The sequence below is a fragment of the Mastomys coucha genome, unplaced genomic scaffold (genome assembly GCF_008632895.1).
Source record: "Mastomys coucha isolate ucsf_1 unplaced genomic scaffold, UCSF_Mcou_1 pScaffold22, whole genome shotgun sequence".
NCBI classification, from domain to species: domain Eukaryota; kingdom Metazoa; phylum Chordata; class Mammalia; order Rodentia; family Muridae; genus Mastomys; species Mastomys coucha.
The window spans coordinates 23,593,959-23,609,165 of NW_022196905.1; the positions used below are offsets into that span (position 1 = coordinate 23,593,959).

General features: G+C 47.8%; 1 protein-coding gene and 2 non-coding genes across 5 annotated transcripts; all 3 read left to right on the forward strand.

Moving 5' to 3' along the window:
- The first annotated feature begins 1,340 nt into the window (after nt 1-1,340).
- On the forward strand, nt 1,341-11,355 carry Tbrg4 (transforming growth factor beta regulator 4). Of its 3 annotated transcripts, none has more exons than XM_031341353.1 (12): nt 1,341-1,390; nt 2,057-2,121; nt 3,064-3,527; nt 5,727-6,050; nt 6,657-6,828; nt 7,086-7,243; nt 7,670-7,780; nt 8,227-8,371; nt 8,631-8,876; nt 9,246-9,357; nt 9,456-9,570; nt 10,411-11,355. In XM_031341353.1, the coding sequence occupies exons 3-12, from the start codon at nt 3,123-3,125 to the stop codon at nt 10,510-10,512; spliced, it is 1,890 nt and encodes a 629-aa protein (XP_031197213.1). In that variant the 5' UTR covers nt 1,341-1,390; nt 2,057-2,121; nt 3,064-3,122; the 3' UTR covers nt 10,513-11,355. The 3 variants fall into 3 exon arrangements, with proteins under 3 accessions (XP_031197213.1, XP_031197214.1, XP_031197216.1); XM_031341354.1 differs by having other exon boundaries at nt 1,356-1,448; XM_031341356.1 differs by lacking the exon at nt 1,341-1,390 and adding an exon at nt 1,692-1,743.
- Nucleotides 6,346-6,481, forward strand: LOC116071731. Its single transcript, XR_004111106.1, has one exon. It is a non-coding gene; the product is annotated as a small nucleolar RNA SNORA5 (small nucleolar RNA).
- On the forward strand, nt 6,858-6,989 carry LOC116071729. Its single transcript, XR_004111105.1, has one exon. It is a non-coding gene; the product is annotated as a small nucleolar RNA SNORA5 (small nucleolar RNA).
- Nucleotides 11,356-15,207: the final 3,852 nt, after the last annotated feature.

Below are 15,207 nucleotides of genomic sequence, written 5' to 3' on the forward strand. Positions count from 1 at the left end.
GGAACCTGGGGGGGGGGGCAGCATGTCTTTTGTTCTGAACTCTGGAGGAAGGAGGGGGATCTCAGTGAGCTTAAGGCCAGCCTGATCTACACAGTGAGTTCCAAGACAGCCAAGGCTACATGGAGAAACCCTGTCTAGAAAAACAAACAGTTTAGGGGACACTTGACTTGGGTTCAATTCCCAGATCCCACATGATTGGAAGAAACAAGTTTCCCCAATTGTCCTGTAATGTCCTCACACACACATACACATTTGTCCTATAATGTCCTCATGCACACAGACACACTTGTCCTGTGATGTCCTCATGCACACACACACTTGTCCTGTGATGTCCTCATGCACACAGACACACTTGTCCTGTGATGTCCTCATGCACAGACACACTTGTCCTATGATGTCCTCATGCACACACACACTTGTCCTGTGATGTCCTCATGCACACAGACACACTTGTCCTTGATGTCCTGATGCACAGACACACTTGTCCTGTGATGTCCTCACGCACAGACACACTTGTCCTGTGATGTCCTCATGCACAGACACACATTTGTCCCAGAGATCCAGTCTCTGCCTCCCTAGCCCTGGGATGAATGACAAGGAAAATTCACCGCCCTGCCATCCTACCCAGCATTTTGTAGTTGGCTTTCTTTTGGGCAAAGCCACCTCCTCAGTCCTGCCAACGGTGTGCTAAGACACGGTCTCTCTAGGTCGTCCCAGCTGTCCTGAACTCGCTATGTAGACCAAGCTAGCCACGAACTCAAAGATCCTTTTCCGTCTCCTGACTGGGATTTTAAGGTGTATGCCACCACACCCGGCTGTTCTGCTTCTTGAATCAGGTCCTCGACAGTAGTACAGGCTAGCCCTCAGACCCCTGCCTTCATTACTGAGATTACAGGAATTTAGAGATGTGCCATTGTACAGAGTATGTTCTTTAGTTGTTTAATCTAGACAAACGGCTTGCACTTCCAAAAAGACCTTCAGCTGGAGCTACAACTTGCTTCTCTGTAATCAGTCAACACCTGGCAACGCCTTCCCGCCCCAAACCCCAAAGTCACCACCGCGGCCCCAACTCATGCCTGTGAAAGGCCCACGGGAATGGAGCAGAATGGACTGTCATTAGAGTCCCAAACGCAGCACAAGTGGGAGATCCCGGCCCGACCCACCCTGCCTTCCAGAATTCACCTTCTCCCTTCCGTCTAAGTTTCCCACTACCAACCTCTCACTACGCTTCCCAATACCGGAAGCCTGAGCTCAACAAAGATGGCGACTGCCCGGTCCGGGCGGAGGGCGTGGCTTCCGCCCGAGAGCCGCCGACCACTTAGCTTCCGGCGGCGCGCCGGTGACGTACGTGAGCGCGCCGGGCCGCGTGGAGGCGGTCCGGCTCATGGAGGTCAGTGAGGGTGAACGCCTTTCCAGTCTGGCGTCATGGAGAGACTGGGTTTCTGAGCGTGGGTATCCGAGACGGGAAGGGTGGCTGGGAAGGGCAGCAGTTAGTAAGGACCGGCGGGGCTATTGTGGGGGGAGCCAGGAAAGGCACTCTTGACACCGTGACCCAAGGGCGCTGGCTGGCCGGTTGCAAATTCGGTTCCGGCCTGCGATTGCGCACGCGCCCCTCGGCCCGCGTTAGACATGAGGTCTAGCCCGGGAAGCTACGCTGCCCGCAGTGACCCTTGGCGTTCTCTACCATTCGCTTTTCGTGTCTTTGCGTTTTAGGTTTCAGGGTTGATATTTACTTAATCGCAGGTTTGACTTAAATTGCTTTTTAGAGTTGCCTTGAAAATCGATAATGTTTGCCAGGGCTTCTTTATTGTCTGGGTTCAGTAAGTGGTGGATGTTGGGTTTGGGCAGATAATTCCCTCTTCTGAACCATATTTTATTTCCCTAGAAGTATAATTAAGCCAATCTTTTTATAGCTGCAGCAATGTGCTCACATAACAATGAAATTAAGCTAGCTATATACCCGATTCCCGGAAGCAGAAAAAAATTTAAGGTGTTTTCTGCTTTGGTTGAAGCAAGGTCTAGTAACTTGTCTCATCTGGTTCCTTTCTCACCTTAGGGAACAAGACTGGCAGAGTTGTTGGAAGAAACGTCTTGTGGATATGTAGCATGTTCTCAAAAAAGGTAACATTTTGCAGGTCTTATAAAAAGGCAGGGTTTTGCCACGCCCTGTGATTGGCAGAGAACGCAGTAGCGAATCTTGCACTGTGGGATAAAAGTGCAAAGCATAATCGGAACAGAGCCTGTATGTAGGACTGGGTTAAATTTGGCAAAGTGGTGATTCTGTGTGGTATTAGGGCTTGTTTGCGGTGATCGATTCAGTTTGTGAGTTTTGCTTTAAGGGTTCTGGGCTGTGACTCAGTTGGAACTGCTTGTCCGGTTCACATAAAGACCTAGATTTGATCCTTAGCACTGTATAAAAGGAGTGGTCGGATAGCTATAATCTTAGCACTTGGGAGGTGGAGGCAAGAGGAATAAAAGTTCAGGGTCATTCTCAGCTACATAAAGTAATTGTGGTCTTTTTTTTTTTAAAGCCAATTAAATTTTTTTTTCTTTATTTGTATGTCTGTGTATGTGAACATGGATACACGTCGGGCACACACAGGCCCGGAGAGAGAGTCAGATTCCTAGAGCTGGAGTTACAGGCAGTTGTGAGTCACTCAGTGAGAGTGCTGGGGACTGAATTCTGGTTATCTGGAAGAATCGTTCTGACTTAGAATATTTAAGCCAATAATTTTTTGATCCTAGATACCTTTGAAATTAGAAACAGAATAACCCAGCACTGTGTAAGACACACATGCCCAGATTTGCCTCAAGGAAGCATTGAGGGGGACCTGGGTAGTTTGAAAGTACAACTGGGCCTGGTGCCTCTCAGGCTGAATGCTGAGCTGTGATATCTGACCACTCTGTCCTGAAGCAGGAGCTCTCAGGACTTAGGCTTCAGAAAGTGCTGTTTCATACGTAATGGCCGTTAACACAGAAAAGATTGAGGGCAGTTGTTTAAAATCGCTGTATCTTCCTGCCAGTGTCATGGTTTCCTAAGTTCGTGTAACACTCCCTTTTCAGGACATTGGAGTCACCTACTAGGAGTCTTATCTCTCTCCCTCATCCCTGCTCCCACCACCATGGCCATTCGCCTGATGAAGCAGTGCACCTGCCTGCTTAGAGAAGCGACACGCCTGGTTCCTACCGTTGCTCCAGTTGGCCGACTGAGACTTGCTGGCGTGGCCTGTAAGACTTTGACTTCCTCAGTCAGTTCCCCCTCCTCAGGTTCCTTGACGGAGCTGTTGGGGAAAGAGCAGGTGTTTACTCCCTACCCAGAGCACCAAGAGGTGGATCACCTCATTGAGAAAGCCACCAGGCCAGAGGAGCTGCTGGAGCTGCTGGGTGCTGACCACAGCCTGCACCACAATCATGCGGCCCTCATCCTCATCCGCCTGTCCTACCTGCTGTCTGAGAAGCCGAAGGAAAAGGCCTTGCTTGTAGAGGATGCTCGCTTTCAGCAACTTGTCAGGCTGGTTGACAGTCAGGTGAGCAGTTACCATGTACATGCGGGGGGTGGAGGGGAACCACTGGTGATAACTGTAGACAGGGCTCCTGGCATTTGGGTTGGTGGTAGGGGGTTGGTTTTTCAAGACAGGGTTTCTCTGTGAGACCCTGGCTGTCATCAATCGATCAGTCTCAATCAATCCCCCTTCTCTCCCCCAAGCTGGCCTCAAACTCACAGAAATTCACCTGCCTCTGCCTCCAGAGTGTTGAGATTAAAAGTATGCTGCATCCACCCACAGTCATTCTCTTGGCATTTAAGAATATTGCTGTGGTTTCTATTTATCCTCTCAGGAGCCTGTTAGGTAATTCAGAGACAGACAGCCTGGTATCAGAAGTAGAGATAAGCCTGGTACTTTCCAGTTCCTTTGGTACTTCCTTCTCAACAACTGAGCCTTAGCTTACATCCCTACCAATCCCCCAATGTCTGGTTGCCCACTGACACCATTCTTGAAGTCAGAAGAGATGTATGATTAATGGAGGATCCCTAAACCTAGGAGTACATTCTTGCCACATTAAGACCTTCAAAAAATGAATGTGAGAATTAGATAAGGCCTATTTGTGTGGTACTGCAGCCCTACTCAACAACAGCCAATTTGTGTCCAATGTGAGGAAAGACTCCTTTACATAGCTCTTCCCTGGGTTCCATCAGCTAAGAGGAAGTACAAACCTGCACTATACAAACTGGTCCTCGCCTCCTAGTGTAATAAAGGTTGGGATAAATGCCTTAAAAGTTGTAGGCTTTAAATCACTGTAAGACATGGCTATTTTTAACAAGGTAGATAGTATAGAAAGAACTCTTTCTTGTTCTTTTGTGGTTAAGCATATTACATAGCTTACACTGCATTAGGCCAGACTTACTTGTTTCTTCCTGAGTATATAGTTCATAAAGTAAACTTAATAAACTTCTAGTCTATGAGGTTTTAGTTATGGTTTGTTGGGTTTTTTTGTTGGTGGTTGTTTTTGTTTTGTTTATTGTTCACACAGATAACTTAAAAGTCTTAAAATATAAGATTAAACATTGTTTTATGGAGTTATAGGACAATAACAGTAGAAACAAAGGGGTTTTGTGGTTTTAAACAGTTAGGTGTTTTGTCTGTGTTAGTATAGAATACATGCAGAAGTCCGTTTTCTTCATCCACTCAGCTTAACTGCAAGCACGATTGCCTTCTAAATTATCTCTGAGGTCTGAAACCAGGTCTTTATGATGTAAAATGATGCTGAGGCTTGCTGCTGTCCTGGTGAAAACTGCAGTTCTAAAACCTCTGTGCCTGGAAATACAGAGATGTGAGAGGCCCCACATGCCCAATGCTTCCTGTGTGAGGCATCAGCATTCTTAGAGACTCTACACTAACCCTACTGTGTGTGCACAAAGAGAGGTGGACTTGTCTAGGAGGATGTGAAGCTGCAGGCACCCGGACCTGCCAGGGACTAGAATGACTGCAGTGCTTGCCCTGCCTCCTCAGCCCTTCAGACAGCAGCTTCCCCGTCCCCAGTTCACCTTCCACAGTCACTCTCATCACCATTTGCCCTCCCTGATGGTGGGCTCTCTGCCAAAGTGGCCTTTTCCCATAGCTCCTAAGACCTGAATCACTCCATGCGCCGGAAAATCGGTGTCTTCAGAAAAGAGTTGGGTGGCATTAGAATAGGATATGGACTTGGAACTATAAACTTCAACCAGTTTCACCAGAAACTTGTTGAAGAGTGGTAGAAGGATTGGAGGTTTGCAGGCTCAGAATAATTTTTCTGAGGAAAAATTACAGGTTTATTTGTTTTTGGTTTTTCATTCTCTTCCCCAATACCTAAAAATGTGTCATTGTAAGCAAAGTAGTAAGTCTGTCACAGACCTGGCCAGAAAGCTGGTGCTGTTGGAGGCAAGGCTCACATTCTCTGACATGTGTTTTTATCTGTGTATTTATTCTTGCAGCTCATGAATGCTTCACATGGCTTTGCCAGCCACATCAGATTGAATCTGTATTAAGGACTCTCTAAACACTTAGAACTCTTTCTTGCAATGGCAGACTACCTAGGCCACCTCTAGTAAAGCACTAAATTCTTTGGAGGCTGCAGGAACATGCTCAGCAAACAGGTCCTGTGAGGCTAGGGTGGGAGTAGCTGCTCAAAATAGTTGTGTTAAACACATTTGGAACTGGCTTTATATTGGCTTGTTCTTGTTTGTGCAGATAACTTCTGTCTGGCATGGGACTCTTGTGAAGCTGCTGCGGAGCCTGTACATACTAGTGCTTCCTCAGATCTCCAAGGAGCTGCGGTCAGTGGAGCAGGAAGTGCGCTGGCGTCTGCGGAGGCTCAAGTATAAGCACTTGGCCTTCCTGGTTGAGTCCTGTGCCTCCTTCATGAAGGAGAAACACTCCCAGGAGCTGCTGGCGGAGCTGCTGATGCACCTGGAGAGACGCTGGACAGAGATCAATGACAGCCGTACATTGGTGACCATGATGACAGTGGGAGGGCGTCTCTCAGAGTCACTGATGAACCGCCTGGAAGACAAGGTATGGAGCTGAGAACAGACCTCCCGGGACTTTGGGCCTCTTCCTTTGGTGATAAGTCTTCTGCAGAAAGGGAAATGGGATTGGAGCCCTGGGGTTTCTGTTTAGTCTAAGGCATCACATGGGAAAGGGCTCCAGCCACATAAATCTAGCATCTAACCATAAGTGGGTTTGGCAGGCAACTTCTGAAGTTAACACAGAAATCCTGGTTAGACCTGAACTATCCCATGCACAGCTTGGCTACTAGCTAGAACAGAGATGGCTCTGTCTACTGCTCCTTCCATGTTGCTGCTATCCCTGCAGTCAAGTCAAATTCAGTTCCTATCCTCTCATGATGGGAGCTGGCCCAAATGGCTGCCACAGCAAGCTCTGCTGCTCATGGGCCCTATGTCCCCAGCCCTGGGACCTAGGGATAAGTTTGGTTGCAGACATTGCACTCCAGGCCCATGAGTCCCTGGGGCAGGCAAGAAGGCTGATTCTGTGCAGCCGGGCCTGTGTTGAGTCAGCTCAGGCCCAGTTGCTGTCTCACAGGGGCTGCACTGGATGGGACCCCTGCCCCCAGCTCATCCCAACCACCTCAGCTGATCCCTACGCGGCTGTGGTTGACAGTGCCTGGAGCTGGTGGAGCAATTTGGCCCTGATGAGCTGCGGAAGGTGCTAGTGACGCTGGCAGCACAGAGCCGGCGGTCGGTGCCCTTGCTGCGGGCCATCTCCTACCACCTGGTACAGAAGCCCTTCCCGATGACGAAAGCCATTCTCCTGGACCTGGCCTATGCCTATGGTAAGAAGAGAGAGCTCTGGGCAGACACTTGCAGCTGTGTCAAATTCAGTGCTGTCCTAATGATGGCAAGCACTGGCCCAGAAGGCTGCCATAGAAACTCTGTGACTCCTGAGCCCTGTTCCCCGTGCTAGGTTCAGGGATAAATTTAGTCACAGACATCAAACCTCTAGATGTGAAGTCTAAGGTGGGGTAGAGTGGTAGGTGTGGGACATTGACCTCCCCCACAGTTGATCTCTGGTGTCTGCTCCTTCCCACAGGTAAGCTCAGCTTCCACCAAACCCAAGTGTCCCAGCGCCTAGCTGCTGACCTCCTACCCTTCATTCCCAGCATGACACCTGGAGAGGTGGCCCGCTGCGCCAAGTCCTTTGCCTTCCTCAAGTGGCTCAACCTGCCTTTGTTTGAAGCCTTTACTCAGGTGAGTTAGGACCACGGGGTTATGTGTAGAGGCCTCTGTTGGGAACTGCTGCTTAATTATGATGGCAAACCAAGCTGAAAATATTTATGGGTCATAAATACAGATCTCTCTCTTACTTTGATTTAGAAGGCGATGTGTGATGGTGAGGGGAAACATATTTAGCAGTTGCCAGTTTTATTCCTGAGTGTTCTGTTTCCATTCATCTTAGGGCAGCCATGGCTGTACACAGGAAGGGGAGGCAGCTTTGTACTCCCAGCTACTGACCACTCCAAGTAGAATTGTATGAAAATACGATGCCTGTGTACGCCTGTCCCTATAGCTGTCAGACAGTTTCTAAAGCCACTGTCAGGGAGTTGGATTCCTGAAGCTGCTGCTGAAGGGAGAAAATGGCTGCCTGGCCTTGACTTTGTCCCTCTAATGTCTTAGCACCTCCTCAGCAGAGTACAGGATGTTTCCCTGTCCCATCTGTGCAGCATTCTTCTTGCCTTTGCCCGACTAAACTTTCATCCTGAACAAGAGGATCAGTTCTTCAAATTGGTATGAGCACTGAACTACCACTTCTGACCCACTGACTCCTGGCTCAGGCTACTGTCTAGGAGGGTGGGGTGGGGTGGGGGTGTGGGCACAACATTTGACATGAGGGAATGGGTAAACTACTAGGGCATTACCTGGTATGATTCTGAGAGCAGCCAGCCAGGGGCAACAGCTACATCACCATCTAGGTGCCCTGACCAAATATTCTTAATTCATCAGAGTGTCACAAGGGGTTTGAGACCTTGGGTCTCTGCTTGTGGACAGGGTGTGGGTAAAACACCAGGATACTGGAATCATCTGGGATTACCAAATCAGGATATTGGTCTTGCTTTCCAGTAGCTGCCTCTGACCCTTGTATGACAGGTCAAGAACACAGGTTGGCTGCAGATTTTCCTAGGATGTTGCGGTCGCTGGCTGAATCTGCTTTCTTCACTGTACTCCTTGCTTAGGTGCATGAGAAGCTGGACTCTGTGCTGGGGAGCCTGGAGCCAGCCCTGCAGGTGGACCTGGTGTGGGCACTGTGTGTGCTGCAGCAAGTGCACGAAGCAGAGCTTCAAGCAGTTCTCCATCCTGGACTCCACACGCCGTTTCTAGGTGAGACTTATCCCCTGCGCGCATCATAAGCACACAACCTGCTGTAACATGGAGGCTGTCTGGTCTACCAGCCAGGGAAGAAATTGGAACAGAGACAGGAGAAGGCCAGAGCACACAAAGCACAACCTCAGGCCTTTTTCCAACCAGTCTTAACTTTGGAACAGCAGCCTAAGGCTGGGTGGGAGCTACTGCTATATTTCTTGTGGTCCCCATTCTGCACCTGCTGCTATACACCAGCCTTTTCCTCTCCCTTCCCCAGAAAGCAGGTCTCCAAAGGATCAGAGTACCTTCCAGAAATTGGTCCACATCAACACCACAGCCCTGCTGGAGCACCCTGAATATAAAGGCCCTTTCCTGCCAGCCTCAGCTATAGCCCCCAGTCCCTCACCTTCTAATAAGAAGATGACACCCCTACAGAAGGAGCTGCAGGAGACACTGAAGGCACTGCTGGGGAACAGTGACAAGGGCAGCCTGGAGGTGGCTACACAGTATGGCTGGGTGCTGGGTAAGGGTTCCCCTTCTGCTGGGAAAGAGCCTTGGTCTTTTTTTTTCTTTTTTCTTTTTTTTTAAGATGTATTTATTTATTTCACATATGTGAGTGCACTGTCACTGTCTTCAGACACACCAGAAGATGGTTGTGAGCCACCATGTGGTTTCTGGGAATCAAACTCAGGACCTCTGGAAGAGCAGTCAGTGCTCTTAACTGCTGTGCTGTCTCACCAGCCCTCAGGGTCTAAGTCTTATTGGGCCCTTTGTAACCCTGCATGGTATAGCAAGCAACAACCCAGAGAACTGTGGGTACCTCCCCTTAATGCCTGTTTGTGTGTACGCTGTGTGCATCACCTACAGAGTCTCTCCTCTTCCCTCCCTGCAGATGCAGAGGTGCTCCTGGATGCTGAAGGCCACTTTCTGCCCCTAAGAAATTTTGTTGCTCCTCACCTTGCCCAGCCAGTTGGGACCCAGCCATTACCCCCAGGAGCTAAAAGGTATGCGGCCAGGGATCCAACAGTATCCCTTGAATGCCTTTTAATTCCTTGGTCTTAATCTGGGACTATGCTTTATGAATACTCTTTTCTCCTGCTAGGATCGCTTTCCTACGCTGGGAATTCCCCAACTTCAACAGCAGAAGCAAGGACTTGTTGGGCCGTTTTGCCCTGGCCCGTCGACATATGCTGGCTGCAGGCTTTCTGGTGGTAGATGTGAGTACCTGTTGAACAAGGGATCACTGCAGAGGGAAAATCCCCTAGAGCCGAAGGATATAGGTTAGATACCCAGCTCTTGATACCTGCCCCCATCCTCCACCACTCTACACACACAGAAGCTTAGCTTGCCTCCTGTGGGTCCATTACACTGAAAGTGCTGCACAGCCAGGATCTCTTGCTCTGCCTTTGGAGCTGCTGTGACTGCTGCTGCTGTGTGACTGTGGAGCTGCAGCACAGGAATACCTCAGTGCTCAGCTCACATATCAAGAGTTTCTTAAGCTGGGCAGTGGTGGTGCACGCCTTTAATCCCAGCACTTGGGAAGCAGAGGCAGGTGGATTTCTGAGTTCAAGGACAGCCAGGGCTACACAGAGAAACCCCATCTCGAAAAACCAAAAAAAAAGTTTCCTACAAAAAGAAAGTTTATGGGGCTGGAGAGATGGCTCAGCGGTTAAGAGCACTGACTGCTCTTCCTAAGGTCCTGAGTTCAAATCCCAGCAACCACATGGTGGCTCACAACCATCCGTAATGAAATCTGATGCCCTCTTCTGGTCTTCTTCTGAAGACAGCTATAGTGTACTTACATATAATAAATAAATAAATAAATCTTTAAAAAAAAAAAAAAGAAAGAAAGAAAGAAAGTTCATAGCTTTAGAGTGCTACATAAAGTTTCTATCACATTTTCTTCAGTAGCCTTGCCTGGAAGACTTTGAGGCCAAGGACTGGGTGTTTAAAGGTGTCAGTCAACAGCACTGAGGGAATGGAAAGGGCCACTGGCCATGTAAAGACAGGAAAGGACCACATAGTCCATGTGACCTGTCTCTACTACCTTCTTCCAGGTCCCATATTATGAATGGCTGGATCTGAAGTCTGAATGGCAAAAAAGCGCCTACCTCAAGGACAAGATTCGAAAAGCAGTGGCTGAAGAGCTAGCCAAATGACCTTTTCCATCAGTTCAGACTGCTCCCAAAGACCTGACTGCTCGGGGACCCAGCAGTAAGTGCTGGGCAGGCCAGAGCTGTCACCCATCAGAGAGACGAATGGTCTCTGTAGGACCTTGGCCAGAGTAGGGGGTGCTCAGCATCTCCAAGGGACAGGTGGTCCTAATAAATCCTTTTGTTTTGGTGGATGCCAGGTATCTTCCACGCTCTATATCTATCTCCTCTCCCTTATTTTGGACACACGTACACATCCTCTTCTTCCGTAGCTCTCCAGGATTCTGAGTGTACTCCTTCCCCGGCCCCCAAAAATGCCTGCGTGGTGTGGCACAGCAGAGGAGGGCTGACTTGAGAGACAGAAAACCTGAGACTTAAATGGGTAGGGTCCTAGACACCCTAGCTTCCCAGGAGACGGACTTGGAGTGTATAGCAGAGTTGTGATTACTGTCCTGAGAGGTTCCCCCTCACCATATCACTAGAGAGTATCTGAAGGGAACATTGGGAAGCGTGAGGAGCAGCAGGATGTCTACCTTCTACCCTCTGCTGGAGACTCCCATAGATAAGGCTTGCCCAAAGGGGAGACTTACAACAAAGGGGGTTCTTAGCCTACTTGGTACATTCCTCCCAAAGCACCAGTCCAAGTCCTCTGTGTGACTTAGCACTTCTGTTGTCCTGCACAGACTGTTGGTTACCACAGAGATGGAGAAGCAGGAAAGTGGCTAGAACTGTCTTACAGGAAGGAGCAGGTGGCCACAGCTTGTCTAGGTTGATGTGGGTCCCTAGTGCTGACAAGCCAGTTGGGGAAGTCTGCTGGCATATGAGGAAATAAAAATTTATGCTGCTTGCCACGTGGGCCACTGGCTTTTCTTTTCCGGTTAGGGTTAGGGTGGAACTGCTGCAAAGCCACCCTGGTGCTGGGAATCAGAAGTCATCTGGGAGAGATGCCTGTCACCCCGGGGTCCCTAGGACACCTGGCAGGTATTAACTACCTATAGCTGTCAGTGTTCCATTGCTACTGTCTTCCTCTAAGAATGGTACATGGAGACTCCAGATGGAAACTGGAAATACTTTTTTGTTGTTTTTTCAAGACAGGGTTTCTCTGTGTAGTCCTGGCTGTCCTGGAACTCACTCTGTATAGACCAGGCTGGCCTCGAACTCAGAAATCCACCTGCCTCTGCCTCCCAAGTGCTGGGATTAAAGGTGTGCGCCACCTCTGCCCGGCTGGAAATACATTTTTTCTAGACTGGTGTAGCTAGTTCACTTTTTTGTTTTGTTTTGTTTTATGCTGATAAATCCACACTTAGATTTTATACTAGTTCACTTTTGTGTAGGTATACATCTCGGTGTGGGTATGTGCACATGAGTGAAGGTACCTGTGGAGAACAGAAGTATTTAATGCCCTAGAGTTGATGTGGGTGGTGAGAACTGAATTCAGGTCCTCTGGAAGAACAGCAGGTGTTCTCAGTTGCTGAATTCACCTTGGCCTCTGTTGCAGTAGTTCTTACAAATTGCTTGTGATGAGGGTTTAAGTTATTGGTATGTTAACCTGTTGACTCAAGGATATCAGGAGCCCAAAATGTCTTAGCTTACAGTTCAGTGGGATGTTTGTTGTGCCTCTGGGCAGAAGCATTCCCTGTTCTGGTACCAAAGTTTCTTGGCCAGCAGGGAACAAAGTTGCAGGGTTAGAAAGCAAAAGGTTTTTGTGTCACTAGGAGTGGTAGTGAGTGGTGCCATTCTACCCCTTGGTTGCTGGACCCATGAATCCCTGTAATAGGAACAGTGCCGTATACTGGATGGTGATTCAAAGCACAGGCTTCTGGGGAATCTCTGTCTCTGCCCTTGAATTTTGGTTGAATTTGCTTCCTGTTCTTCAATGACTGACTTCCTATTCTTCAATGAACGTATGCTTTACAACAAGCCCAGTGTAGCTGTTACCTTGAATTCACCTGGTCTAGTCAGTGTGATGGCATTGATAGAATGGACCAAAAGCAGCTAAGAGCTCATGCCAAGCAGGGGACAGGAAACCGAATGGCAGGAGGCTTTTGAAGTCTCAAAGCCTGCTCCAGTGACACACTTCCTAATCCTTAATGCTTCAAACCAAGGCCATACAGGAGCTGGTAAGGGTGTGAACCATTCCTAGACTGCTTTCCTGGGATGTGAAGACCAAATGTCGGGTTGATAAGAGTGTTATGTCCTGCAGCCCTCCTTCAGGTACAGTACAGGGGTCTGAGGAAGGGGTCAGCTCTGCCAGACAGCCCTACTGTTAGGCCAAGTTATCTGCCTTGAAAAACAAATGACAGCACTTGGGAGGCAGAGGCAGGCGGATTTCTGAGTTTGAGCCTGGTCTACAGAGTAAGTTCCAGGACAACACAGAGAAACCCTGTCTCAAAAAAAACAAATGACAGCTATTCTTTCTGGAACAAATTTTCAATTTTTATGTTGATTTTACTTTTTGGCAGAAATTTCCAGTCTAGTTTTTGGTTTGGGGTTTTTTGTTGTGTTTCTTTGGAGATGGGATCTTGCCAGTAGTTCTGACTGAGCTGGTACTCACTGTGTAGACTAGGCTGGACTTGAACTTGGAGTAATTTTGCTTTTGCCTTCCAAAAACTGCAATTAATGGGACATACTCCCAGACCCTACTTTATACATGAAGGAAGATTTATTTTACTTTTTAAAATGTATTTACTTATTTATTTTTTATTTATTTATTTATTTTGGTTTTCTGAAACAGGGTTTTTTTCTCTTTTTAGCCCTGGAACTTGCTCTGTAGACCAGCATGGACTCAGAGATCTCCTGTCTCTGCCTCCCAAGTGTTGGAATTAAAGGTGTGTGCCACCAATGCTTGGCTTGTTTTGATATTTTAGACAGGGTCTTACTGGCTAACTCTGGCTGTCCTGGAACTCACTACCAAGCCCTGTTATTAAATATGTTGGTACTGTTTTAAAGACTAGAAAAATGTTTTGAGGGATGATTTAAGAACATTTTAAAAATATGTTTTATGGGACCATCAAGATAACTCAGCCGGTGATGCCATTTTCTGCCACGCCTAACAACCTGAGTTCAATCCCTAGGACAGCGTATTCTGTGACTTCCACATGTGCAGTGACATGTGCACACACCACACACATTAGGCCTGGCATGTTGGCACACACCTTTAATCCCAGCACTCAGAGGCCAGTCTAGTGTACATAGCTAATTCCAGGACAGCCAGGAATCCACAAGGAAACCCTGCCTTGAAAAAACAAAAGCGTAATTTAAAAAAAAAAAATTAAGACACTTGAAAGTAAGTCTTAAAAGTCCAGTCTCTCAACTGTGGGCTTCTGTAAAATCCAAAATAAGTAACACACTTGTATTCCATGAGGGGAGAACCGGGGCGCAGCCACAAAGCAAAGCCAGACTCCACCAGTGTAGTTCGGTGCCTAGAAGCTACTGGGATCGGGGCTCCAAACAGGCCTGAGGACTCTTCTGTCACAAGCTCTTCAGATATGAAGGTTGTCTCCCAGACTCCACCCACTGCTGTTAGTGGTCCCACAGCCCTGGTGTCTCCAATACACTGCATTCTCGGATGCTCTCCATAACCCTTCATATCAGTACTAGTGGAGTTTAGTTTTTTCGAGACAGGGTTTCTCTGTGTAGCCCTGGCTGTCCTAGAACTCACTCTAGACCAGGCTGGCCTCGAACTCAGAAATCCACCTGCCTCTGCCTCCCAAGTGCTGGGATTAAAGGCGTGCACTACCACCTTAGTAGAGTAATTTCAAAACCATCTGGGATACTCTTACACAATACTAAGCTTGGCTGCCAGCTTGAAATTGTGCTTTGGTCCTGCTGGATCACAAGTTCTGTATGCTGAGCCTGAAAAAATACTTCTCTGAAGATTTTGCCTCAATGATGCTGGTCTCTATTAATCACAGCTTAGCTTTTTTTTTTTTTCCAGCCCTAGCTAACCATTGTCAATTGAGTAAAGCCAAAGGTTTCACTTCATAAAATCACAGCTGACTCTTCAGCCCCAGCTAACCAGAAACCACAGATTCTTAATTCAAAAAAATTACACAAATGCCCCCAGTAGAGTCTTTGCTTTGGTATCTGTACCTCTCCCAACATTCCTGTTTTCAAACCCCTACAACAGTTTTAAGCTCTCAGCAGTCAATGGTCTTTTCCAGCCCAAAACTCCAGATACTTCAACAATCTTCCCACAAAACAACATGGTCGGGACTGGAGAGATAGCTCAGCGATTAAGAGCACTGACTGCTCTTCCAGAGATCTTAAGTGTAATTCCCAGCAACATATGGTGGCTCAAAACCACACAACCATCTGTAATGGGATCTAATGCCTTCTTCTGGTGTGTGACAGCTACAGTATATTTATTTAAATAAAATAAAAGGGGAGGAGGAAGCTGGAGAGATGGCTCAGCAGTTAAGAGCACTGACTGCTCTACTGAAGGTCCTGAGTTCAAATCCCAGCAACCACATGGTGGCTCACAACCATCTGCAATGGGATCTGACGCCTTCTGGTGTGTCTAAAGACAGCTACAATGTACTTACATAAAATAATAAATCTTTAAGAAAAAAAAACAACAACATGATCAGACCACCACAGGTACAAACCCATTTTCTGGTACCAGTTGCTGGATTGATTAATTTGCTTTCTGTTGCTGTGATAAACACCAAGAACAAAAGCAGCTAGGGACTGGTTGGTGAC

Coding starts and splice junctions, on each gene's coding strand:
- Tbrg4 (XM_031341353.1), top strand. CDS start 3,123: ATGGCCATTCGCCTGATGAAGCAGTGCACCTGCCTGCTTAGAGAAGCG. Junction 6,829..7,085: donor GGACCTGGCCTATGCCTATG/GTAAGAAGAGAG, acceptor TCCTTCCCACAG/GTAAGCTCAGCTTCCACCAA. Junction 9,571..10,410: donor CAGGCTTTCTGGTGGTAGAT/GTGAGTACCTGT, acceptor ACCTTCTTCCAG/GTCCCATATTATGAATGGCT.